General features: G+C 41.8%; 1 protein-coding gene across 1 annotated transcript in view; it reads right to left on the bottom strand.

Annotated features, from left to right (window-relative positions):
* The window catches only part of LOC121873428 (nephrin-like), a 297,799-nt gene that overhangs the window by 129,439 nt on the left and 146,662 nt on the right, over positions 1-21,698 (bottom strand). Inside the window, exon 7 of the mRNA XM_042377008.1 lies at positions 17,316-17,470. Coding sequence (XP_042232942.1) covers positions 17,316-17,470 — 155 coding nt within the window. The remainder of the gene's footprint in view (positions 1-17,315; positions 17,471-21,698) is intronic.

Raw genomic sequence — 21,698 nt, 5'->3', positions numbered from 1 at the left:
TTGATTGATATTTTTTATCATTTCTCTTTATTATTTTGTTCCTTTTGTTTCCTCTTTCTTTTTACAAGGTATACGCCTCCAATGAGTAGGTAGGTGGGTAGGGAATGAGTGAGGGAGGGAGAGAGAGAGAGAGAGGTCTTGTACTGTCTCTTTAACCTAACCTAACCATCACCACCACTAACAACCAAACCACTAACACTACCACTGTGATTACCAAACAACACGACACAACCACAATACCAACACCACATTTTAATAACCACAACACCACCACCACACTATAACCAGACGATTTAACCCTACTACACCCCCAACCCCAAAGATCCAATTTAATCTCTCTCAAGCATAAAAAGAAAAAAAAAAACCAAATGTGTATGAATGTGTATGAATCAATGTCTTATTATATGAATACAATAAAATCTCGCTTGTGTATGATGTGAGAAAATTACGGGAATGTGAGAATACCGGAGTGGGCTATACAACCTCCCTATAACTCTTAACAGACGTCGCTTGTTCCCCACATTACCTAGTTGGCTATATTGTAATTGCTCGTTTGTCTGTGAAAAAAGTGTGTGTGTGTGTGTGTGTGTTAATTTGTATATGGTAGAATGTTTTTATTTGGGGGGATATTTTCTTTCTCTCGCTCTCTCTGTTTCTGTTTCATTTTATCTCTCTCTCTCTCTCTCTCTCTCTCTCTTTCTTTAGTACTGTTCCGTCCTTTATCTCTGTTCCTAATCAGTACATATTCATTTTTTTCCCTCACCCACTCTTCTCCATCCTGTCTTTTTCTATTGACACCCACCTCAACCACCCACCTCTCACACACCCACCCGAAGCAGTGCAGCCACACGGAGAGGAGGATGAAATAGCAGACATTCTGATGGACGCTGACCGAGAGCCAATACAACTGGGAGTCCACACCATCCAATTGATAATAATCACTCAGAGAACCTTGGCCTAGCATTCCTCGACCACACCAGACCACACCATCTACGAGGAGGATCTGGTCAGAATATTTATGGTTAGATACTTGTAAAGGTGATTAGTATTACTACACTCTCTACCGTACTAATTTCTTAAGTATCCCCCCCCCCACTTAATCAATGTGTTATTCTAATGGTAACTACACAATAGCTCTTGAATTATTTGTGAAATGTTTGATATTAGTGAAGTATTGAAGTGGTAATTGATATTTCTTCCCCTCTTACTTATGTTAAATTATCCCCCCATACTGTTAAGCGAATTATTTCCTTTATGAAACTCTCAAGATTAAATGTGGGATATATATATAGTTGTGTTGTCAATTCATTAATATAATTGTCTCCATTATTTAAGCAAATATACGAACATTTGGAAACTTCTCGTGATCTTAAATAATTATGAACAGTTTATTATGATGAAAATGTTATCTTTGGATTGTTTAATAGTTATCCTGATGGTGATACAGCCGAAAATAGATTCACCAATTCTCAATCACCATTACATACAGCCTTACTTTACCAGGTATTGCCAGGTAAAATTGCCAGTACGAGAGCCAAGGTGGAGCCACTGAATCTTTGGCTGACTGTACATAGACAACACAGGTATGAAAATGTACATAACGCAGGTACATAGAGGAATGTATATAGATTGCATAGATACACATGTAGATTGACAGGTGTAAACGATAATAATTATGTGTGCAGGTACAGTAAAGTGATATTTATGACCTGAGACTTCATTCAAACTCCATCGTCACCACACACACACACACACACTTGTTTAATAAAGTCTGACCTTTCACCGTGACCTCCAACAGTGCCTTCCACTCACCGAAACTGAATCCTTTAACTCTTGGCTTAAGTCTCCAAATATCTGGCAAGTTTAGTCCAATTTACTCTCAAAGTTGTTTTTTTTTTCGGGGAGCAGGAGGAGGGAGAAAGGAGGAGGAGCAGGAGGGAGGGAGGAGGAGGGAGGAGGGAGGAACGGGAGGAGGGGTAAAATTTTGTTAGTACCTGACCAACGAAAATTTAAACCGACGTCACTAAAATTCAATCACCTATTTCCAGGCTCGTCCCATCAGAATATCCTAAAATATTGGTAATAGATCGATCAGAATCTCCCCCCCCTTGATGAGGCACTGATGGTGAGGCACTGATGATGAGGCACTGATGGTGAGACACTGATGATGATAGTTGATGGTGACAGAGGCTTATAGTTTCATCTCATCTGGTTTAGCATGTGGGTGAGAGGGAGGGGATGAGGGGGGGGGTGAATCCAATTTTCTGTGTGTGGGGGGTGGGAGGTGGGGAGGATAGTGGTGAGGGAGGGGAGCTTGTGAATCCAATATCTGTGGGGACAGGCCAAGGATGGTTACGGCTTTGATCTGATGCCTCTGGTCTCAACCTTCATCACCTCATACCGACACTTACACACAAGAACGTGAAAACCGATATACCTGTGTCTCTGTTGTTTCCCCCAGGTATACAGTACATCACCTGTGTCTACCTGAGTGACATTACCTGTACCTTATGTTTTCTCCCTCCCAAGATTGGTTCCCAGACGATCTTTATACCTGCTCTCCCGGTGTCCACATTGGATTCGTTTCAGCTCTCATAATCTTTCCCAATAGTCCCGTTCTATTCGTTTTGGCTCTGAATAGAACATCATCTTTTTGGGATTATACTCTTAAGTAATCTGGTTATGTTATCATGTTACCAGAAAGCACTACGTTTGTGATCTGAGAGGGGAAACCGCGTACATAGATAGCCAGAGAATCAAGTTTTTATCCACTAATTCGTCAAAAAATAATCTGGGTTCACAGCTCAAGGATTACGTAATTTTCTTCAACTCGTATACAAAAAAAAAACCGCATCTTGTTACGAGGGACTTATTTACGACGCTGTAATTGTGCTGATGTTAAAGTGAGTTAGGGTGAAGCGTTCTTAAAGTTTTTATTTAAAGTGAGAAATTAATGTAGGAACCTTTTGAGAATCTGCCGCCACCACCCTGCAGACGCCATGGCAGTGAGAGACCAACAACACTCTTCATTAATGGTTAGTCTTTATAATGAGGGTGTGAGGAGAGGTAACCCAGCCTCTCCCTCACCCTTCCTCACACCCTCCCTCACCCTCCCTCACGCCCCTCATTACCATTTGAGACATAAACCATCGGCTGTGATGGTTTAAGACCCCCCCTTAAGTATGATGGGTTTAACTCTAGTTGATTGGTAAACCCAGTTAACGAGTGAGATGGTTTAAACCTATCTTAAACCTATTGTAGATATAGTCACTTAAACTCAGGATTAAATACCCGTGAGTATGTTTAGTTATAGGGTGCGGTGGAGGAGTGGATAAAACACTCACTTACCATCCTAAGGGCCAATAGTTCGCACTGAAATTCATATATACATTAGTACAATAATCTTATCACCATATAGGAGGACTGACCTGAGAGTGAGCAATACCTCGAGGTCAAACTTCAAGACATCGAGAGACACACAAACACAAGCTCTCTCTCGCCTTCATCAGTATATCTCTGGGTGGTGCCTCTAGGGCCTTACCACCCATACCAGTTAGGTTACCATTGTGGGAGAAAGTTCGAGGATACAGCCACACGAGGGAGCTTTAAGAGTAGCGGTGGTGTAATAAATTGTACACAGGTGCTGACTCGACACTCTTCTTCAACTGGGAAACTTTTTTTGGTGGGGTGAAATGGTGTGTCTTTTTTTTTTTTTTATAAAACAGAAAGGTTGATTTGTTATCATCCCATAATTATATCTCTATGGAAGGTCACCCTCTCACTCACTCCTCTTCTCTTTTGTGGGCGGAGGGGAGGGGGAGAGGGAGGGATGGATGGAGGGGGAAAGTGAGGGAAGGGACTAGTATTGACCTCTTGATGACCTTTCAAATACGGGAGGTCATGTATGGGAGGCCACATAAGAGAGGTCACATATGGAAGGTCACATAACGAAGGTCACATAAGGGAGGTCACATAAGGAACAACACCATCAGGCAGACGAGACCATTCTAATTCTGATTCTCCTGATACGAGAGTGAGTCCTATTACTTCTTATCTGATCAACCCACCACCGCCTCCCACCACCACTAGAGGCCGCCACCCCCATCAGGCCGCCACCACCACCAGAGGCCGCCACCACCACCAGAGGCCGCCACCACCACCAGAAGCCGCCACCACCACCAGAGGCCGCCACCACCAACAGAGGCCGCCACCACCACCATCCTCAGCTCCACAACAACTACTACTAACGTCTCTACCACCATTAATGAATTTGTTATTGTTAAATGTATGAATGTTAGTGTGTTGTCGAGAAAGACCAGACTAAGATGTCAATTACTATACCAATTTCACTCTTACGGTCTAAAAGTTTACGCTCTTAAGTTTCTCAATATCAGGGAAGATTTGGTTACCAGCCGTGAATTTTCCAGGTAAGGACAGGACAGGAAATTGTAGTGGGTTTTACGGGTGATCAGGACGCTGTTGGCACCAGATTCTTGACCGTAATGGTAAAGGAACACCGATCGATGACAATTACGGTGATCCTGAGTTTTGGTAATGTTGTTCCGCCCGACTTTGTGACGGTGAGATCTGTAACAGTTTCTGGGAGATGGTTCGTTCCTCCTCCAGTCATTGAGGTAATGAGAAAATGAACAGAGAGGAAAGGTTTGTTTAGGTACTCTTTTGTGTGTGTGTGTGTGTGTGTGTGTGTGTGTGTCTGATGTGCCCATGATGGTGTACAGGGGGTGTGGAGGGGGAGCACTACATTACAAAGATTAAGTGTATAATATTTCCAGGTGTGTCCAGTCTGTTATGTATGACTGTATCAGTATGGAGCTGCAGGGAGTTCAACGTGGTGACTGTAAGCCGTCAACCACTGCTCCCCACACAAGGTAAACAAGACTCACAAGACGACACAGTTAACACAGTCTCTATTGTTCCTGTGTTCTCTTCAGCTGTTATTACGAAGTTTCTATATCCTCCTCTGTTCCTTGTAATTGTCTTCAGTACAAATTTCACAACACACGAGATACACTTGCGCGGTGACCCGGCCTCACACGGCCAGGAGACATAAGTCCACATCTAGACTTCCTCCTCTGTCAAGCGAGAACAATCCCCAGCCTCAGATTTACTCTCAACTCCTGACTTCAAGGAGGAGAATTCTTCCTCGCAGACAATTACATGGGATTAACTTCTGGTCCCATGAGTTCATAGATATTTCCCACACACGGCGCCGGTCCAACAAACACACGAGTTAAAACACAAAAGTCTCCAGATTTTCTTCGGCGACGACATGTTATTTGAAGATCTTTACGACTACTAGTAAGTGAAGAGCTCCTCAGTGGGCACCAGAAGTAATCAGAGAACACAAGACCCAGTGTAAGAATTGATCACAGGACTCCAGAGATATTAATATGATCAACTACAAGCGAGTCAACAAACAACCACACCAGTAACGAAAGTCAGACGAATTCCTGCTAAGAAACCGTCTGGACAACTAACAAGGCGACCCAATCCTTAAGGGGTCTGACCTGTTATTAATCAGCGAGAAGCCAAGAGGAGCAGTAATACCATCCTGTAATACGTGACTCAGAGAGAGAGAGAGACATTCCTCCCACAGCCTAAAGTACCAGCGGGTGTTTAGGACAGAGCTTCACAGGGGTCAGCAACTCGATTATAATCCTACTTTCATCCTCCTGAAGCAGCCAGCAGAAAGGTGTTGTGATGGTGGAAAGAGAGGAGACTTTCCCTGAGGATAAACTTCATCGTCAGGTAGAGAGAGAGAGAGAGAGAGAGAGAGAGAGAGAGACAGAGTTCTTCAATATCATCTTCACTAATGGACTTAATGAGATGATACACCTGAGGTCATGGTAAAGGTGATATATAGACACCAGGTAAGAAATTTATGACCACCAGTTTGTTCCGGCTTCTTGTCCTGACTCACTCATGGAAAGAATGAAAGAAGAGAAGAAAAAGAAAGAAAAATAGGGAAATGGAAACGAAAAAAGAAAAAAGGAAATGAAAAAATGAAAAAAATGAATGAAAAAAAAAGAAAACAAAGAAAAAAGAAAATGAAAATAGAAAAAAGAAAAAATGCTTTATAAGTCTAATGGTGTTTTAATGGTAGCCGTTTTATGAGTAATTCCTGGCGTAATCTGACGAGAGTTCATAGGTTTTAAGTGTAAGAGGAAACCTAACCTAACCTAATCTAACTTTTACTTTCTGGCACTTTCTTCCCTTTACTTTCCGGCACTTTCTTACCTTTACTTTCCGGTACTTTTCCCTTTACTTTCTGGTACTTTCTTCCCTCTACTTTCCGGCACTTTCTTTCCTTTACCTTCTGGCACTTTCTTCCCTTTACTTTCGGGAAGTGTTAATTAATGTGGTAAATATTCTTGATTCGATCTAAATAATACCCACGACCTTGCAGCCCTCAGATGGGATTGACAACACCCGCTGACAACACCCGCTGACAACACCCGCTGACAACACCCGCTGACAACACCCGCTGACAACACCCACTGACAACACCCGCTGACAACACTGCTGACAACACCCGCTGACAACACCCGCTGACAACACCCGCTGACAACACCCGCTGACAACACCCGCTGACAACACCCGCTGACAACACCCACTGACCAAGACATAAATCATTGGTGTTTCGTAGTGTTTCTTATAAGTTTATTTACATATACATATAAATCTTAATGTTTAAATCTTTTTATTCACTATTAATTTTTCATTATTATTATTGTTTTTATTATTTATATTATTAATTCACAAACTAAAATATCTCCTTCTTTTCTTGATACATAATACAAAGAAATTATAAATATATGAAAACCTTAAATAAATATTCAGTCTATATATTTCATCCATTAACTAAAAAATGTGTTGAGCATATTAACACTCGACACACAATATTCGACCGATATAAAGAGATACATGATACCAATTTGTCAGTTCCAGTGTGTGTGCGCGTGTGTGTGTGTGTGTGTGTGTGTGTGTGTGTGTGTGTGTGATTCTCGTTAGTCTATCGACATCAAAGGACTGAAGGAGTATAGATGCAATGTCAGATTTACTGGAGCCATTAACAAACCCGATACCAATAACATTAAATATCGGTATAACTCGGGATAATATAAATAGATTAACTACTCTAATCATCAAATATAAACACCATAATGATGTAGGTGTATCGTTACATAGTTATCTTTACGGTTTTGTGTTAGATAAGAGAGGAAGGAATTTGATAACACGGCCAAGATAACAGGAGGAATAGTGTTCTCTCACCAGGGTCTTGTCTCTATACCTCTCACCAGTAAGAGACAGAGAGATAGAGAATCACAACCATTCTCTGTGTCTCTCACCACTAAGAGACAGAGAGATAGAGAATCACTACCATTCTCTGTGTCTCTCACCAGTAAGAGACAGAGAGATAGAGAATCACAACCATTCTCTGTGTCTCTCACCACTAAGAGAGACTGACAATCACACGAGTATTTAAGAAAAGACAATAACAACTGGTATACAAACAAGGCAGCTATTGTTGTTCTTCCAAAGCACTAATGGACCTGGGTACAAAACAAGAGGCTGATTGTTGTGGTAAATACACTCAGACAAAAACAACAACAGTGACACCTTCTATGCTGTCATCTGCAAGACTCTGCCACTTACTGCCTCAGCCACTTACTGCCTGACTATATACCAGATGCTGCCACTTATTGTTTTACTGTTTACATACCAGCTTCCTGCCATTTACTACTACAACCATTTCTTGCTTCAACTACCACCACAAGCCACCACTATTTTTCCATCAACCATCACTACCAGCCATATTTTCCTACCACCAACCACCACTCCCATCTACCACTACCCTTCCACCAACCACCACTACCAACCACCACTATCCTTCTACCAACCACCACTACCAAACACCATCCTTCCACCAACCACCACCAGACACACTCGCCAGGACTCAGGCCCAGATGACAGCATCCATCACCTCCCTCGGAGTGATAAGTCTGACCCGCTGAGCCAAGCAGCTGCCACCCGTCCTCACCCACCCATTACTGCTGAGAGGACAAGTCACCCGTCACCCACCCACCCACCCTACTGAGAAAACATGGTGTGTGTGTGTGTGTGTGTGTGTGTGTGTGTGTGTGTGTGTGTGTGTGTGTGTGTGTGTGTGTAAGTTCCCTCACTAACATAAAACACATGGATGTTCCCGCCTTGACTCGAGGGACTGATCAGGTACAGGTAAAGATTAATCAAGGACAGGTAAATGTTGATCAAGGACAGGTAAATATTGATTAAGGACAGGTAAAGGTTGATCAAGGACAGGTAAATATTGATCAAGGACAGGTAAAGATTGATCTAGGACAGGTAAAGATTGATTAATGACAGGCAAAGATTGATTAAGGACAGGTAAAGGTTAGTCTCTCTTCCTCCTGAGGCTGTGAATTACCTGGTTGGTTTTATCATGAATCTCTGTTAGTCGCCTTAATGGATGAGCTTAGGAGATACATCCATCACCCATCATCCATCACTCCTCATCCATCATTCATCACCCACTATCATTCACCATTTATCATCCATCATCCATCACTCCTCATCCATCATTCATCACCCACTATCATTCACCATTTATCATCCATCATGCATCACCCACCATCAATCATCCATCATTCATCACCCACTATCATTCACCATTTATCATCCATCATGCATCACCCACCATCTATCACCCATCATCCACCACAGAATATCCATCACCCGTCATCTATCACCCGTCACTCTCTCAGCCTCTAAAATGAAAAGAAATCTATTATAACATAAAGTAACATTATAAGGAACCTCAGCAACACCACAAACAGGAACACCATTAACAAGCAACACCACCATCACCAACTTGCACCATTAACATCACCGTCACTTACCATTATAAAGAGCCACAGGAACACCATTAACAAGCAACACCACCATCACCAACTTGCACCATTAACATCACCACCACGTACCATTATAAAGAGCCACAGGAACACCATTAACAAGCAACACCACCATCACCATTAAGAAGGATCGTCCTGAGGCACCATTCCTCCTGCTTGGCACCACTCAGTATCCCGGGGATCAGGACATAGGCTTACCCTCAATGATGGCACACAATACTAACACATTGCTGCGATTAAGGGTCATTATTATCATGATACAACACTATTATACCGCATCCAGACTGATGACGAAGTGTTTGGTTAGGTTAGGTTTGGTTAGGTTAGGTTTGGTTAGGTTAGGTTTCATCACGTTTTATATATCATCATAATTTCATAACTCGGCATTACATATTTCATAACTCGGCATTACATAATTCATAACTCGGCTTTACATAATTCATAACTCGGCATTACATATTTCATAACTCGGCATTACATAATTCATAACTCGGCATTACATATTTCATAACTCGGCATTACATATTTCATAACTCGGCATTACATAATTAACCTGTAAGACAACTAATACCTGATAGTCTAATTACCACTTCCTTGTTAACTTTAGATGGCGAACTATCATACCGGGAACGATCTAATTACACGGTTAGTCGGTCAACAAAAGCCGGCATGAAACTATTTCTAGTAGCTGATGTTCCTGCTGCCTTTAATACCGGGACCAAAACTTGTTAACATCGAGGGAGGGTGAGAGGGTGGGGGAGAGGGGTGAGAGGGTGAGGGTAGGGGGTGAGAGGTGAGTAAGTGAGGTGAGGTAGGGGTGAGGAGGTGAGGTGGGAGGTGAGTGGGTGAGGAGGAGGTGGGAGAGGTGAGTGGTGGGTGAGAGGGTGAGAGGTGGGAGGGAGGGTGGAGTGGGTTGAGGGTAGGGGTGAGAGGTTGGTGGGGGTGGGAGGGTGAGGTGGGGGTGAGGAGGAGGGATGGGGAGAATTGAGAGGTCATTGGGTGTGTTTAGTGTAGGTTAGTGTGTGTGGGTTAGTTACTGTGTAGGGGGTCATTGAGTGCGTGGATCATTGAGTGCGTGGATCATTGAGTGCGTGAATCATTAAGTGTGCGTGGTCATGGGTCATCGGATCATTGAGTGCGTGGGTCATTGAGTGCGTGGATCGTGAGTGCGTGGATCATTAAGTGCGTGGATCATTGAGTGCGGTGGATCGTGGTGCGAGATCGTGAGTGCGTGGATCGTGAGTGCGTGGATCATTGAGTGTGCGTGGCTCATTGAGTGCGTGGATCATTGAGTGCGTGGATCATTGAGTACGTGGATCATTAAGTGCGTGGATCATTGAGTGCGTGGATCATTGAGTGCGTGGATCATTGAGTCGTGGATCATTGAGTGCGTGGATCATTAGTGTACGTGGATCATTGAGTGCGTGGATCATTGAGTGCGTGGATCATTGAGTGTGCGTGGATCATTAAGTGCGTGAGAGCTAGATATCGCAAAATGTGACCAAAGATTTAGCAAAAATAATATACAACTGAAAACTATAATTTTTTTCCTTCGATATATTTTTTTTTTTACAAATTCGTCAAAGGTATAGAAAAATTATATATAAAAAGTATATATAAAAGTATAGAAAAAGTAAAACGTTACATGAATAAATTACCCAGAAAAAAAATATATAAATTAGTAAGAAATATAGTCTCTGAAATCTCTCTTTTTTATTTCATGGCTTATTTATTATTTTCTAGTGAATTAAACACACACACACACACACACACACACACACACACACACACACACACACACACACACACACACACACTAACAAAAAGAGAGAAAGTTAAGTAACGTGTAAGTGGAGTAATGCCAAAAAAAATTGAAGACAGTTAGACAAAGAAAGAGAGAGAGAGAGAGAGTGAAGCAAGAGGCAATGGTGAGTGACGCAGAATGGGATTACATGGGTGAAGGATTATTGGTCACTCATATATGGTGGTCACTCATATGTATATTGTGGTCACTCATATGTATATAGTGTAGTGTGGGTTGAGAAAGGAAGAGTAGTTACTATGAGTGTTTATAATGAACAAGAAGAACAGGTAACTTATAATGGAGACATGAAATACAATGATAAATATGCAGAGATGAAAGATTAACGAAGATAACGCAGAAGAATAGAGAGATTTACCAACTAGTACGAACAACAACACAAAGAATAAACAAGAACACGGGAGGAGATAATAATAATAATAATAATAATAATAATAATAATAATAATAATAATAATAATAATAATAATAATAAAGTGGAAGACGAAACCATACGAAACAGGACGATAATAATGAAGAAAAACTAAAGAGGCGTGTGACATAGATGATGATAAAGAAGAGGATTAAGAAGAGACGAGACGCACACAACAATGGGTGGGCAGTAATGGTGGTTCATGGTAGCTAAGGAAGACGAATTTACACCCTGAGACCACTGCCACCACCAAGCCACACTCACACACCTTTAAAGCCAGTGTGGCAAAGTCTACACCAAAACCCATCACATGTAACTCTCAACCCCACTGAACACACGCATGCACGCACACGCACGCAAACACACACACACACACACACACACACACACACACACACACACACACACACACCATTAGACCCTCTGTACGTAAAGGCCGCTAAAAGCAAGGCACTGAAAGCCGCTAAACACAAGCAACTAATTTCCTTACACACACACATACACACACACACACACACACACACACACACACACACAGACACACACACACACACACAGTCCATAAAAGAAATAACATTAAATAAATCAACCTTTCAACACCAATGAATACAATTTAGCCATTTGTGAGAAAAAAAAATGAAAAAAAAAAAAAATAAATAAAATAGTGAGAACGAGAGACGCAGCAAGTGTGTCCCTTCCATTACCGTTCACAGGCATCAGTTTACACGGTGAGACAAGGCGCTGGGAAATATAGTAAGCCGGTGAGAAATACTGGCATGGTCTGTGGCATAGATATCTTACTTAATACGAATTTGTATATGATTCTACGCGATTTTGTCTTAAGTTCAATTTATATATTTTTTTTAAGGAAATTTATGATGTTAATTGTAGTAAGTTATATTAAGTGTGTCTCCTAGTATAATTGTCTGGTCTCCACGGTATAAATGGGGGGAAAAATAGTTACATTGTCTCCTATTAAACCTATCGAGTCTCCATCTAACACATAGAAGGTCATGAAAATAGTATCTCTTTCCTCACCTTCCATCCCCTCCCTCCCTCCCTCCCTCCCTTCTCTCCCCTTTTGACCTCATCTCCCTCTCCCTTTCCTCTCCCATCCTCTCCCCTCTCTCCTCCACCACTTCCACTCCCCTCCCCCTCACACCCCACTCCACCTGTCCTCCATATATACAAATCAACTCTCCACCACCACTACCACCACACCCCTTCAGAACCTAACCTAAGGAACACCACAAAAACAGACAAAGCTCGGTTCATCACACACACACACACACACACACACACACACCAGTTAGTGTGTGTGTGTGTGTGTGTGTGTGTGTGTGTCTATAAAACTCGTGATTTCTGAATAAGTAATGAGTACTACGTCACACCTCCTAGTAGTTTCCATAATACGTGAATGTGGAATGAAGGAGAGGAGAGGGAGGAAGGAGAAGAGGAGAAGGAAAAGAAGAAGAAAAGTAAAGAAAGAAGAGAAAGAAAAGGAGGAGGAAAAGTAGGAGGAAAGGAAAGAAAGCAGGAAAAGAAGAACAGGAAGAAAGAAAAAAGAGCAGGAAAGAAGAAGAGAAGGAAAGAAAAAGAGGAAGAAAGGAAGATGGGGAGAGGAAAGGGAGAGTTCTAAATCTGAAAACCACAAGAAGCCTCATCCTTCAGTGGGTAACGTAGGAGAGAGAGAGGATTACCAGAGGATGGGGAGAGAGAGAGGGAGCATGAGCAATTTGCTGACGCGTTCTGGGTAGTTTATGAGTGGTAGGAATGGCTGTGTGTGTGTGTGTGTGTGTGTGTGTGTGTGTGTGTGTGTGTGTGTGTGTGTGTGTTGTGCCAGAGTGAAGATGGAAACTTTAAGACGGATTTGTTGGTTTAGAGGAGAGGTTGTAGGGAAACAGGTGGATAATAGACAGGTGAATAAAATACAGGTGAAAAATCAACAGCAAAAATAATCACCATCAGGCAGCCATCACTCCACAGGTAAATAAAAGACTCCCAGGTGACTCCACAATCTCCTCCGTCACCCACCCAGCCCAAAACCTGCCTCAATTTCACTCTTCCATTTGGTAATTTAATCCTTACCTGTTTTAATCTAGTTATTCATACAGTCCATCTTACCTAATGCCATTTGAGAGCTTTTCGTTAGTTAAATAATATATAAAAACTGACATCATCGTAGAAAAAGGTTTAAAAACTTAAGGTAATTTTTTTCCTAATCTATTCCAGTTTATTTTGAATTGTGGTTATCTGTCGTTCATAGGGTCCTAAATACTTTTTATCAGTTCTTTATCTTTCTCTCATAGATAAGAATAATGTTTTGGAATCAGTTAAAATATATGTGTAAGTTAATTAATCTAATGTACCTGACTAATTGTTTCCACTTCCTAGGAATTTTTATCTTTTGTCTCGTGGTTCTGTTTTAACTGTTATGGAAGAACCTCTGAACCTCTGCCTAGGTCCTGAGCCACCTCTTCTGCAGGAGGGTCACGCCCCCCTTGAGAGGTTCCTAATGCTGCTCTGACTTTCTCGACAATCCTCACCTCTCTCTCTCTCTCTCTCTCTCTCTCTCTCTCTCTCTCTCTCTCTCCTCATTTACGAGTATTGCCATTTTATTACCTTCCTATTAATAAAGATAAATAATACTCAATAAAATACACAATTCCTGAGGTTTCTTTCTTGCCCCTGTATATATAAAACCTTCATTTCATTAACTATATTTCTCAGCCTTTTCATACACGTTTAAGGAATGTCTCAGTAAATCCACAACATAAGAGACTCTCAGCTGGGCGAATTGTGTTTTACAGTCACGAGATTCGACAATGAGAACTATTGTAAATATTGTCCAGTTTCAGCAAATCGTACTTTAAACTAGTATCCGCCAGTGTTTGTAGCCGCTGTGGAGGAGGGAACTGTCTGATTGTTGGTAGTCGACGTGAGGTTCAGTAAACAACAGACATTTGATATATTTCGACGACACACACACAACTGCCACGGTTCTTTCGGGGTGGGTGTGTGTGTGTGTGTGTGTGTATGTGTGTGTGTGTGTGTGTGTGTGTGTGTGTGTGTGTGTGTGTGTGTGTGTGTGTGTAGAAAACAGTTATCAACATACACTCACGCCTGAGAGATAACACCTGAGAGATAACAGAGATAAGACAAATATTCGCTGGTATTACTTTACCTCATTGCCTGTGCAGGAGAATACTCAAACTCATTTACATATTCAGTGGAGGTATAGCCATTAATCACCTCGTCTACAGTACGTTTCTCAAAGTGCTTGTTAACTAGTTGGGGGAGAAAAAGTTACCAATCCCTTAACACGTTTCACTCTCGTCCCGGGTCCCTAGTGGTTAAAGTCTATCTAAACTTCTTAGTAATATTTAGGTCAATTATGCCACAACTTATGCCAGTCAGGAGAATTATGCCACGTTGAGGAGATATTTTTTTTAGTAGCATAATTGATGTACTGTAGCTGTACGAGACTAAATTGAGGAGGACAGAAGTAGATTATATTTATGTAGGTAATTTTGTAGTGTAGGAAGTAATGTAATTCGCTTTATTTATCGTTAGCCATGAAAGACACAAAGCTGGTTGTTGATGTTTCTCAGACACACACACACACACACGCACACACACAATTTACCATCAACGTGTGAATACATTAACTATTCGTCCTGCTCTTGTGACCATTATTATTTACTATTTACTGTTACTAAGAAAATGACCAACACACGAAGAGTTCTCAGTAGGTCACATCATAAGATATCTCAAGTTCCTTCACAACACCGACAGGGAAAATGTAGTAGTAACAGCATTTTACCTCCTTAACAAAGACCTAAATGGGTTTACGTATGGTTGGGGGGGGAGGAGATATAGAGGGGGGAGTTAGTGGGAGGGAGGGAGGAGGAAATATGGGGGAGGTTAGTGGGGGGAGGAGATATAACAACAATACGAGAATGTGTAGAAATCCCGGAGATGCATCTTTACTTGTAAGAGGAGAAAAGAGAAGAGAAGAAGGAAGGGGAGAAAGAGAAGGAAGGAGAGAAAGGGAGGGGAAAGAGAGAAAGGAGGAGAAGGAAAGGGGGAAGGGGAAGAGGAAAGGGAAGAAGAAGGAAAAGGGGAAGGGGAGGAGGAAGGGGAAGAAAAAGAGAGTAAGAAAAAGAGAAAGCGAGCAAGAGAGAGAGAGAGAGAGAAAGAGAGAAAGAGAGAGAGAGAGAGAGAAAAAAAAAGAGACCCAAAGACAAAGAAACAGCAAGAAGAATATATGAACAAAAAGCAGAACCGAAAAACACCTCAATATACCATCTCTCTACCACACATTATGTAGTAGTAGTAGTAGTAGTAGTAGCAGTAGTAGTAGTAGTAGTAGTAGTCACCTGATGTAAGTTCTCTCTGGTCTCTTTTGTTACACTGTATCACACTTCACCTCCCACACACAGGTAAGGCAGGTATTACCGTATGTCTGTTGAGCTCTTTATCTACGACTCTCCTATGTCCACCTTAAGTTCAATTTCTCCCTATTATTATTAAATTCAACCTACATTGGGTGGGTAGGAGTGAGTGGGTAGGACTGACTGACCAATAAAACACTCACTATCCATGTTAAGTACCATGCATGACCTTTTGGAAACACAATTAACACATCCAATACTCTATGACCTTTGACACACGAGGTTAATTACTGAGATATCACTGTTGGGATGAATATGACCCAAGGAAATTAATATACTTTATGTGATATAGTTTAAAAGTCGGGTTTAAACAATATCAACCCGACACTATCCACCCCACGCCCACAATATCCACCCCACGCCCACAATGTCCACCTCAGCTACAGCAGCGAGCTTGAGAGACGGTCAGTGGGCGTGGTCGACAGCTCTTGACGCCCCTGGGACAGATAGAGCAAGATTGTCTCAGGCTGGTTCAGTATTGACGTAAATTACTTAAAATTGTTTTTGATTAGATTGAATTGAATTGGGTAGAAATTGAATTGAATTAGATTAGATTAGATTGTGAATTAAGAATTAGATGGGAGAATTAGACAGAATTAGATTGGATACAGAATACCTTAAACTCTCTCTTATTTCTGGCAAATCATAAGAATTTAATAGTGTCCCCTTACCCGCGCCAAGCCCACGAGGAAGGCTAGACTAACCAACATCAAACCCACATTCCCCACCGCCCACCGCCCACTACTACCACCGCCCACCGCCCACCGCCCACTACCTTTTCCCACCACACAAAAAAAATAGACAAACAAAAACGTAATAAAACAAGACACAGAAAGAATCACGAAGAAAGAGGAAAAGAGGAGAAACAGAGCAAAATACAAAAGAAGAGATAAAGAGCAACATAAAATAGAGACGAAAGAGGAACAGAGAAAAATGTGGATAAAAGAGACAAAAGGAAAAACAAATCCATAACAAGTTGGGTGTTGGGTAAAGTGGTGGTTGTTGGTGATGGTGGTGGCTGTAAAGAATGGTAGTAGCTGTAATGGTGGTGGTTTGGGATCGTGGTGGCTGAAACAGAATGGTGATAGCTGTAAAGATAATAGTGGTGGGTGGACGTGATGGTGGTAGTTGTAAAGGATAGTGGGGTAGGTCTAATAGTTGTGGTAGTGGTGGTAGGTGATAGTGGTTGCTGTAAAGAATGGTGGTAGTTGCAAGGGTGATGGTGGTAGGTGAGGGGGAATGTACAGTAATGTCAGAGAACTATTGTCATTACGAAGAGAGAGAGAGAGAGAGAGAGAGAGAGAGAGAACGAAAAACAGACACACATTAACACACTCCTCCACACACACACACACACACACACGCACTACCCTAAATCTCACCCATAACGAGGTGCAGTCGTCGCTAATGACCATTTGAGTGACGTGAACCAACTAGTCTAGCTGATATATGTGAAATAACAGGAAAAAAAATACAACCATAAATTTAACTCCCATAAAAGAAAGATTTGTATACATTGCGAAAGACCCTTGAGATAAAATACTTCTCACTCCAGGAAATATCAAGATTCAGGACCGTTTTGTCTAATATATCCGTAATTAACGATAAATTTAAACACAGGAGAGAAAATAAGGAACACAGGAACACAAGAGAAGAAAAAAAATATTTGATACTCACATTAGCCACGATTGGGGAATGGGATGCAACGTTGCCAAGTGTCCAGGTGATGTTAGCCTGAGGTCGAGATCCGGCAACAACGCAGGGGATCTCATACTCCCGGCCAACCCTTAATGATTTTGGTGGCGACTCCAACCTGGTTACCAACGGCCTCACTGAAGGTACACACAAAAAAATAAACAAATAAATAAACAAATAAACAAGGTATGATTAAGTAAAACCTCTATATAACGGACTTATCTCTAAAGAATCCGTTATATGAAGGTTTTGATCATCTATAAGACCTTCTATATAACGGAATTTCATCTCTATATAGCTCATTAAATAGAAGTTTCACATCAGACAGACACCTTGATATAACGGACTTTCCTCAGTGGAGTCCGTTAAAGAGAGGTGTCCACTGTACTCTATTATAATGTAAATAGAAGGGGAGGAAATGGGGATGGATTAATGGGAGCGGTTGGTTACTATTATGATATATGCAGCAAGGAGGAGGCAGGGAGGGGGGAGGGGCGGGGGGAGAGGGGGAGGGAGCGGGGGGAGAGGGGGAGGGGCAGGGGGGGGGAGGGGCGGGGGAGGGGGAGGGCAGGGGAGGGGCAGGGGAGAGAGGGGGGGGAGGGCAGGGGGAGAGGGGGGGGAGGGGGAGAGGGGGGCTGAGGAGGGGGGGAGGGAGCAGGAGGGGGGAGGAAGGAGAGGGAGGGGGGGAGAGGGAGGGGGGAGATGTCTGACAGCCTGTGGGGCCAGTGAAATTATGACATGGTGGTGTGCTGTGGGAAGGAGGGAATGGACGGGGAGAGGCTGGGCAGGGGCAAGGGGGAGCAGGAAGTGATAAGTGCCAATGGGTAAGGAGGGAGGAGGAGGGAGAGGAGTAAATGAGGGGGAAAGAGTATTGATGGAATATTAGGGAGAAGGAGGTGAGGGGGTGAGGGGGGGAAGGGTGAGGGGGAAGGAGTGGGGTGAAAGGAGGTCCTAATACACTATTGCCGTAACTACCATCAAGGGAAGAGACGGGATGGGAGGGAGAGAGGTAGGGAGGAGGGATGGGAGAGGAGAGGAAGAGGAAAGGGAGAGAAGATGAGAGGAAGAGGAAAGGGAGAGAAGATGAGAGGAAGAGGAAAGGGAGAGAAGATGAGAGGAAGAGGAAAGGGAGAGAAGATGAGAGGAAGAGGAACTGGTGGGAGGAGAGGGAGGAAGAAGAATAAGTAGGAGGATAGACGAGAGGAAGGATAGAGGAAGAGGAAGGGGAGGGAATGAAAGGGGTAGGTGATCAGCGGTAACTGTTAGGATGCATATGGTCGTTCCAACACAAACTACCACCATGGGAGAGGAATATGTGTCATGAGGGGCAATATGTGTCATGAGGGGCAATATGTGTCATGAGGGGCAATATGTGTCATGAGGGGCAATATGTGTCATGAGGGAACAATATGTGTCACGAGGGATCAATATATACCAGACACACATACAGGTAATTAAATAAAAACATGATATAATTACCTATAGAAAACTAATTAATACCACACACTTAAGTAAACATAACATCAAATACACCTTTACAGCCTTTACTTCTTATATCTCGTGTTTTTGTTCCATATCTCGTGTTTTTGTTCCATATCTCGTGTTTTTGTTCCATATCTCGTGTTTTGTTCCATATCTCATGTTTTGGTTTCATATCTCGTGTTTTGGTTCCATACATATCTCGTGTTTGGTTCCATATCTCTCGTGTTTGGTTCCATATCTCGTGTTTTGGTTCCATATCTCCATATCTCGTGTTTTGGTTCCATATCTCGTGTTTTGGTTCCATATCTCGTGTTTTTATCCCATATCTCGTGTTTTTTTGTTCCATACCTCGTGTTTTGGTTCCATATCTCGTGTTTTGGTTCCATATCTCTTGTTTTGGTTCCATATCTCGTGTTTTTGTTCCATATCTCGTGTTTTGGTTACATATCTCGTGTTTTGGTTCCATATCTCTTGTTTTGGTTCCATATCTCGTGTTTTGGTTCCATATCTCGTGTTTTTGTTACGTTACTGTCACAACATAAGCTTCCTCTCTACCCCAGTTCCTCAAAACACTTAACATAGACACCGTATATTTCCCCACGTCTACAAATATCAGAATAAAGTTACTACTATACTCCTCACATAGTCATTGGATCTCCGAGCAACGTCCTGAACAACACGTAAATATTATGTGATGGTTTAATACGTTTTAGAATCATGGTTGTTATCAGGTTAAAATCGACTGATATTTTTTTTTTTTTAGTATATGGTGATTTGGTATGTAGGGTTTTTCTTTTGTCACTTTTGGGGATTTTATAAATACCTGCAAGTTAAATCTGTCATTGTTCACTTGCTTTTTTTCTTTATTCATCATATTTTTGCCGTTTTTTATATATATATATTAATGATCTCTGGCCATAATTACATTTTCTTTAAGTTCCTCAATTTATTTTCTCACTGCGCTATTCATTTCAAAATTCTTAGTTCTCATTTTTATTCCTCAATGAAATAAATCTATTTTTTTTCCTCTCAATTCGGTTCTAAACTTAAGGTCTACTGAACCTTTACGAAATAATTGAGGGAGTTATATATTCTTAATAGTTTATGGTCATTTGTGAGTAATAATCCCGTTTTCTTTAACCCCTAACTGGCCTATAATTGCTCCCAGGACTGTGGTGGTGGTGGAGCTGACGTTATTAAAATTCAGATGGATGGAATTCAGTTCATTTTAGTTTATTTTATAGCCACTGAGTTTTTCTAGGTTAATTTCTAATACATTTCATAATAAATAAATAATTCATAAGCTCTACTTATATTATCAAAAGTTAACAAGTTTACCTTCGATCTAATTTAACTCACCATTATTAAATTTTCCTCGTAGGTGTTAAAAAAATAAATTATCTCTCTAATTGCGTTGAAATCACCATTAATGAGTCTATATTAACCTATTATGTTGTCGTGTTAGGTTAGGTTAGGTTAGGTTAGGTTAGGTTAGGTTAGGTTAGGTTGGGTTAAGGCAGGATATAATGACAACGTGAAACAGAGACCAGGAAATGTCAAATTCCTTCGGCTTTCATGTTAACTTGACCGCTCTCTCGCCTGAAGACATAAGCTCCTGGGAAGATTATAGGTGAGTGGCTGGGGAGGGTATGGGGGAGGAGTAAGGAGTAGGAGGTGGGGAGGAGTAGGAGGTGGGGAGGAGTAGGAGGTGGGGAGGAGTAGGAGGTGGGAGAAGTAGGAGGTGGGAGGAGTAGGAGGTGGGGGAGGGAGTAGGAGGTGGGGAGGAGAGGAGGTGGGGAGGGTAGGAGGTGGGGGAGAGTAGGAGGTGGGGAGGAGTAGGAGGTGGGAGGGTTGGTGGGTGGGAAGGGTGGGGGACTGGGGAGCAAAGGTAGGGAGTAGGATTAATGGTGGTGGGGTGTGTGTGTGTGTGTGTGTGTGTGTGTGTGTGTGTGTGTGTGTGTGTGTGTGTTACTAATCTGGTCTGGTTAAAAGCTGATTAAAGAAAAAATAGTTAGGTGAGGATTAACTCTACACAGCTTACAGTGTTATGGACTAAATACAGCAGATGACGCTATAAATGTCCTGATACTCTTAACGTTAGCTTCGGCCAATCAGCGCTGTTGTATCGGATTTTTCAACCAATCAGCGTTGTTGTATCGGAATTATAAGCCAATCAGCGCTGTGTATTGAAATTATCATCCAATCAGAGCTTCAGTACTAAAATTCCTATCCAATACGCGCTACAGTTCTGAAATTCTCAACCAATCAGCGCTGTTGTTACGGAATTATCCTAGCCTTAAATAACTCATAATCCCTCACTTAATCACTCCAGCCTCACCTTGACACCAAATTCATAAATTCATCACTCATTATGAAACAATTTACTCATTATTTCCCGCACTCCTTACAATGAAACTAATTAAATGAGGTTATTGTTCCATTATCCTTCTCATTATAATTTTATAACTCATCACTAACTCATACCTCTCATTATCACCTCATTATACCTTTCATTATCACCTCATTAAACCTTTCATTATCACCTCATTATCCCCCATTATATATTTAATTACTACTCGTTATACTTCTCATTATACCTTGCATTACCCTTCATTACCTTACCATTCACTGAGGTAATTAGTCAGGTAATCACCCAAATATCACCTGACCCAGCTATAGCTTTCTCAGGTAAATGGCTCGTACATAGGAATATCTCTACTATTATTCAACTTTCCACAACTTGCTCGTTTCCTCCCTCGTACATTATCTCGTAATTACCCATTCATCAAGCATTATCTTGTAATTACCTATTCAGCTCTTAAGCACCGTCTGACTTTGCCTTTTGTGTTTTGAGATCACTGGTGTGGTCTCACTATCTCGCTG

The sequence above is a fragment of the Homarus americanus genome, unplaced genomic scaffold (assembly GCF_018991925.1).
Source record: "Homarus americanus isolate GMGI-L3 unplaced genomic scaffold, GMGI_Hamer_2.0 scaffold34739, whole genome shotgun sequence".
NCBI lineage: Eukaryota > Metazoa > Arthropoda > Malacostraca > Decapoda > Nephropidae > Homarus > Homarus americanus.
This window is presented reverse-complemented; position numbering and strand designations above follow the sequence as displayed.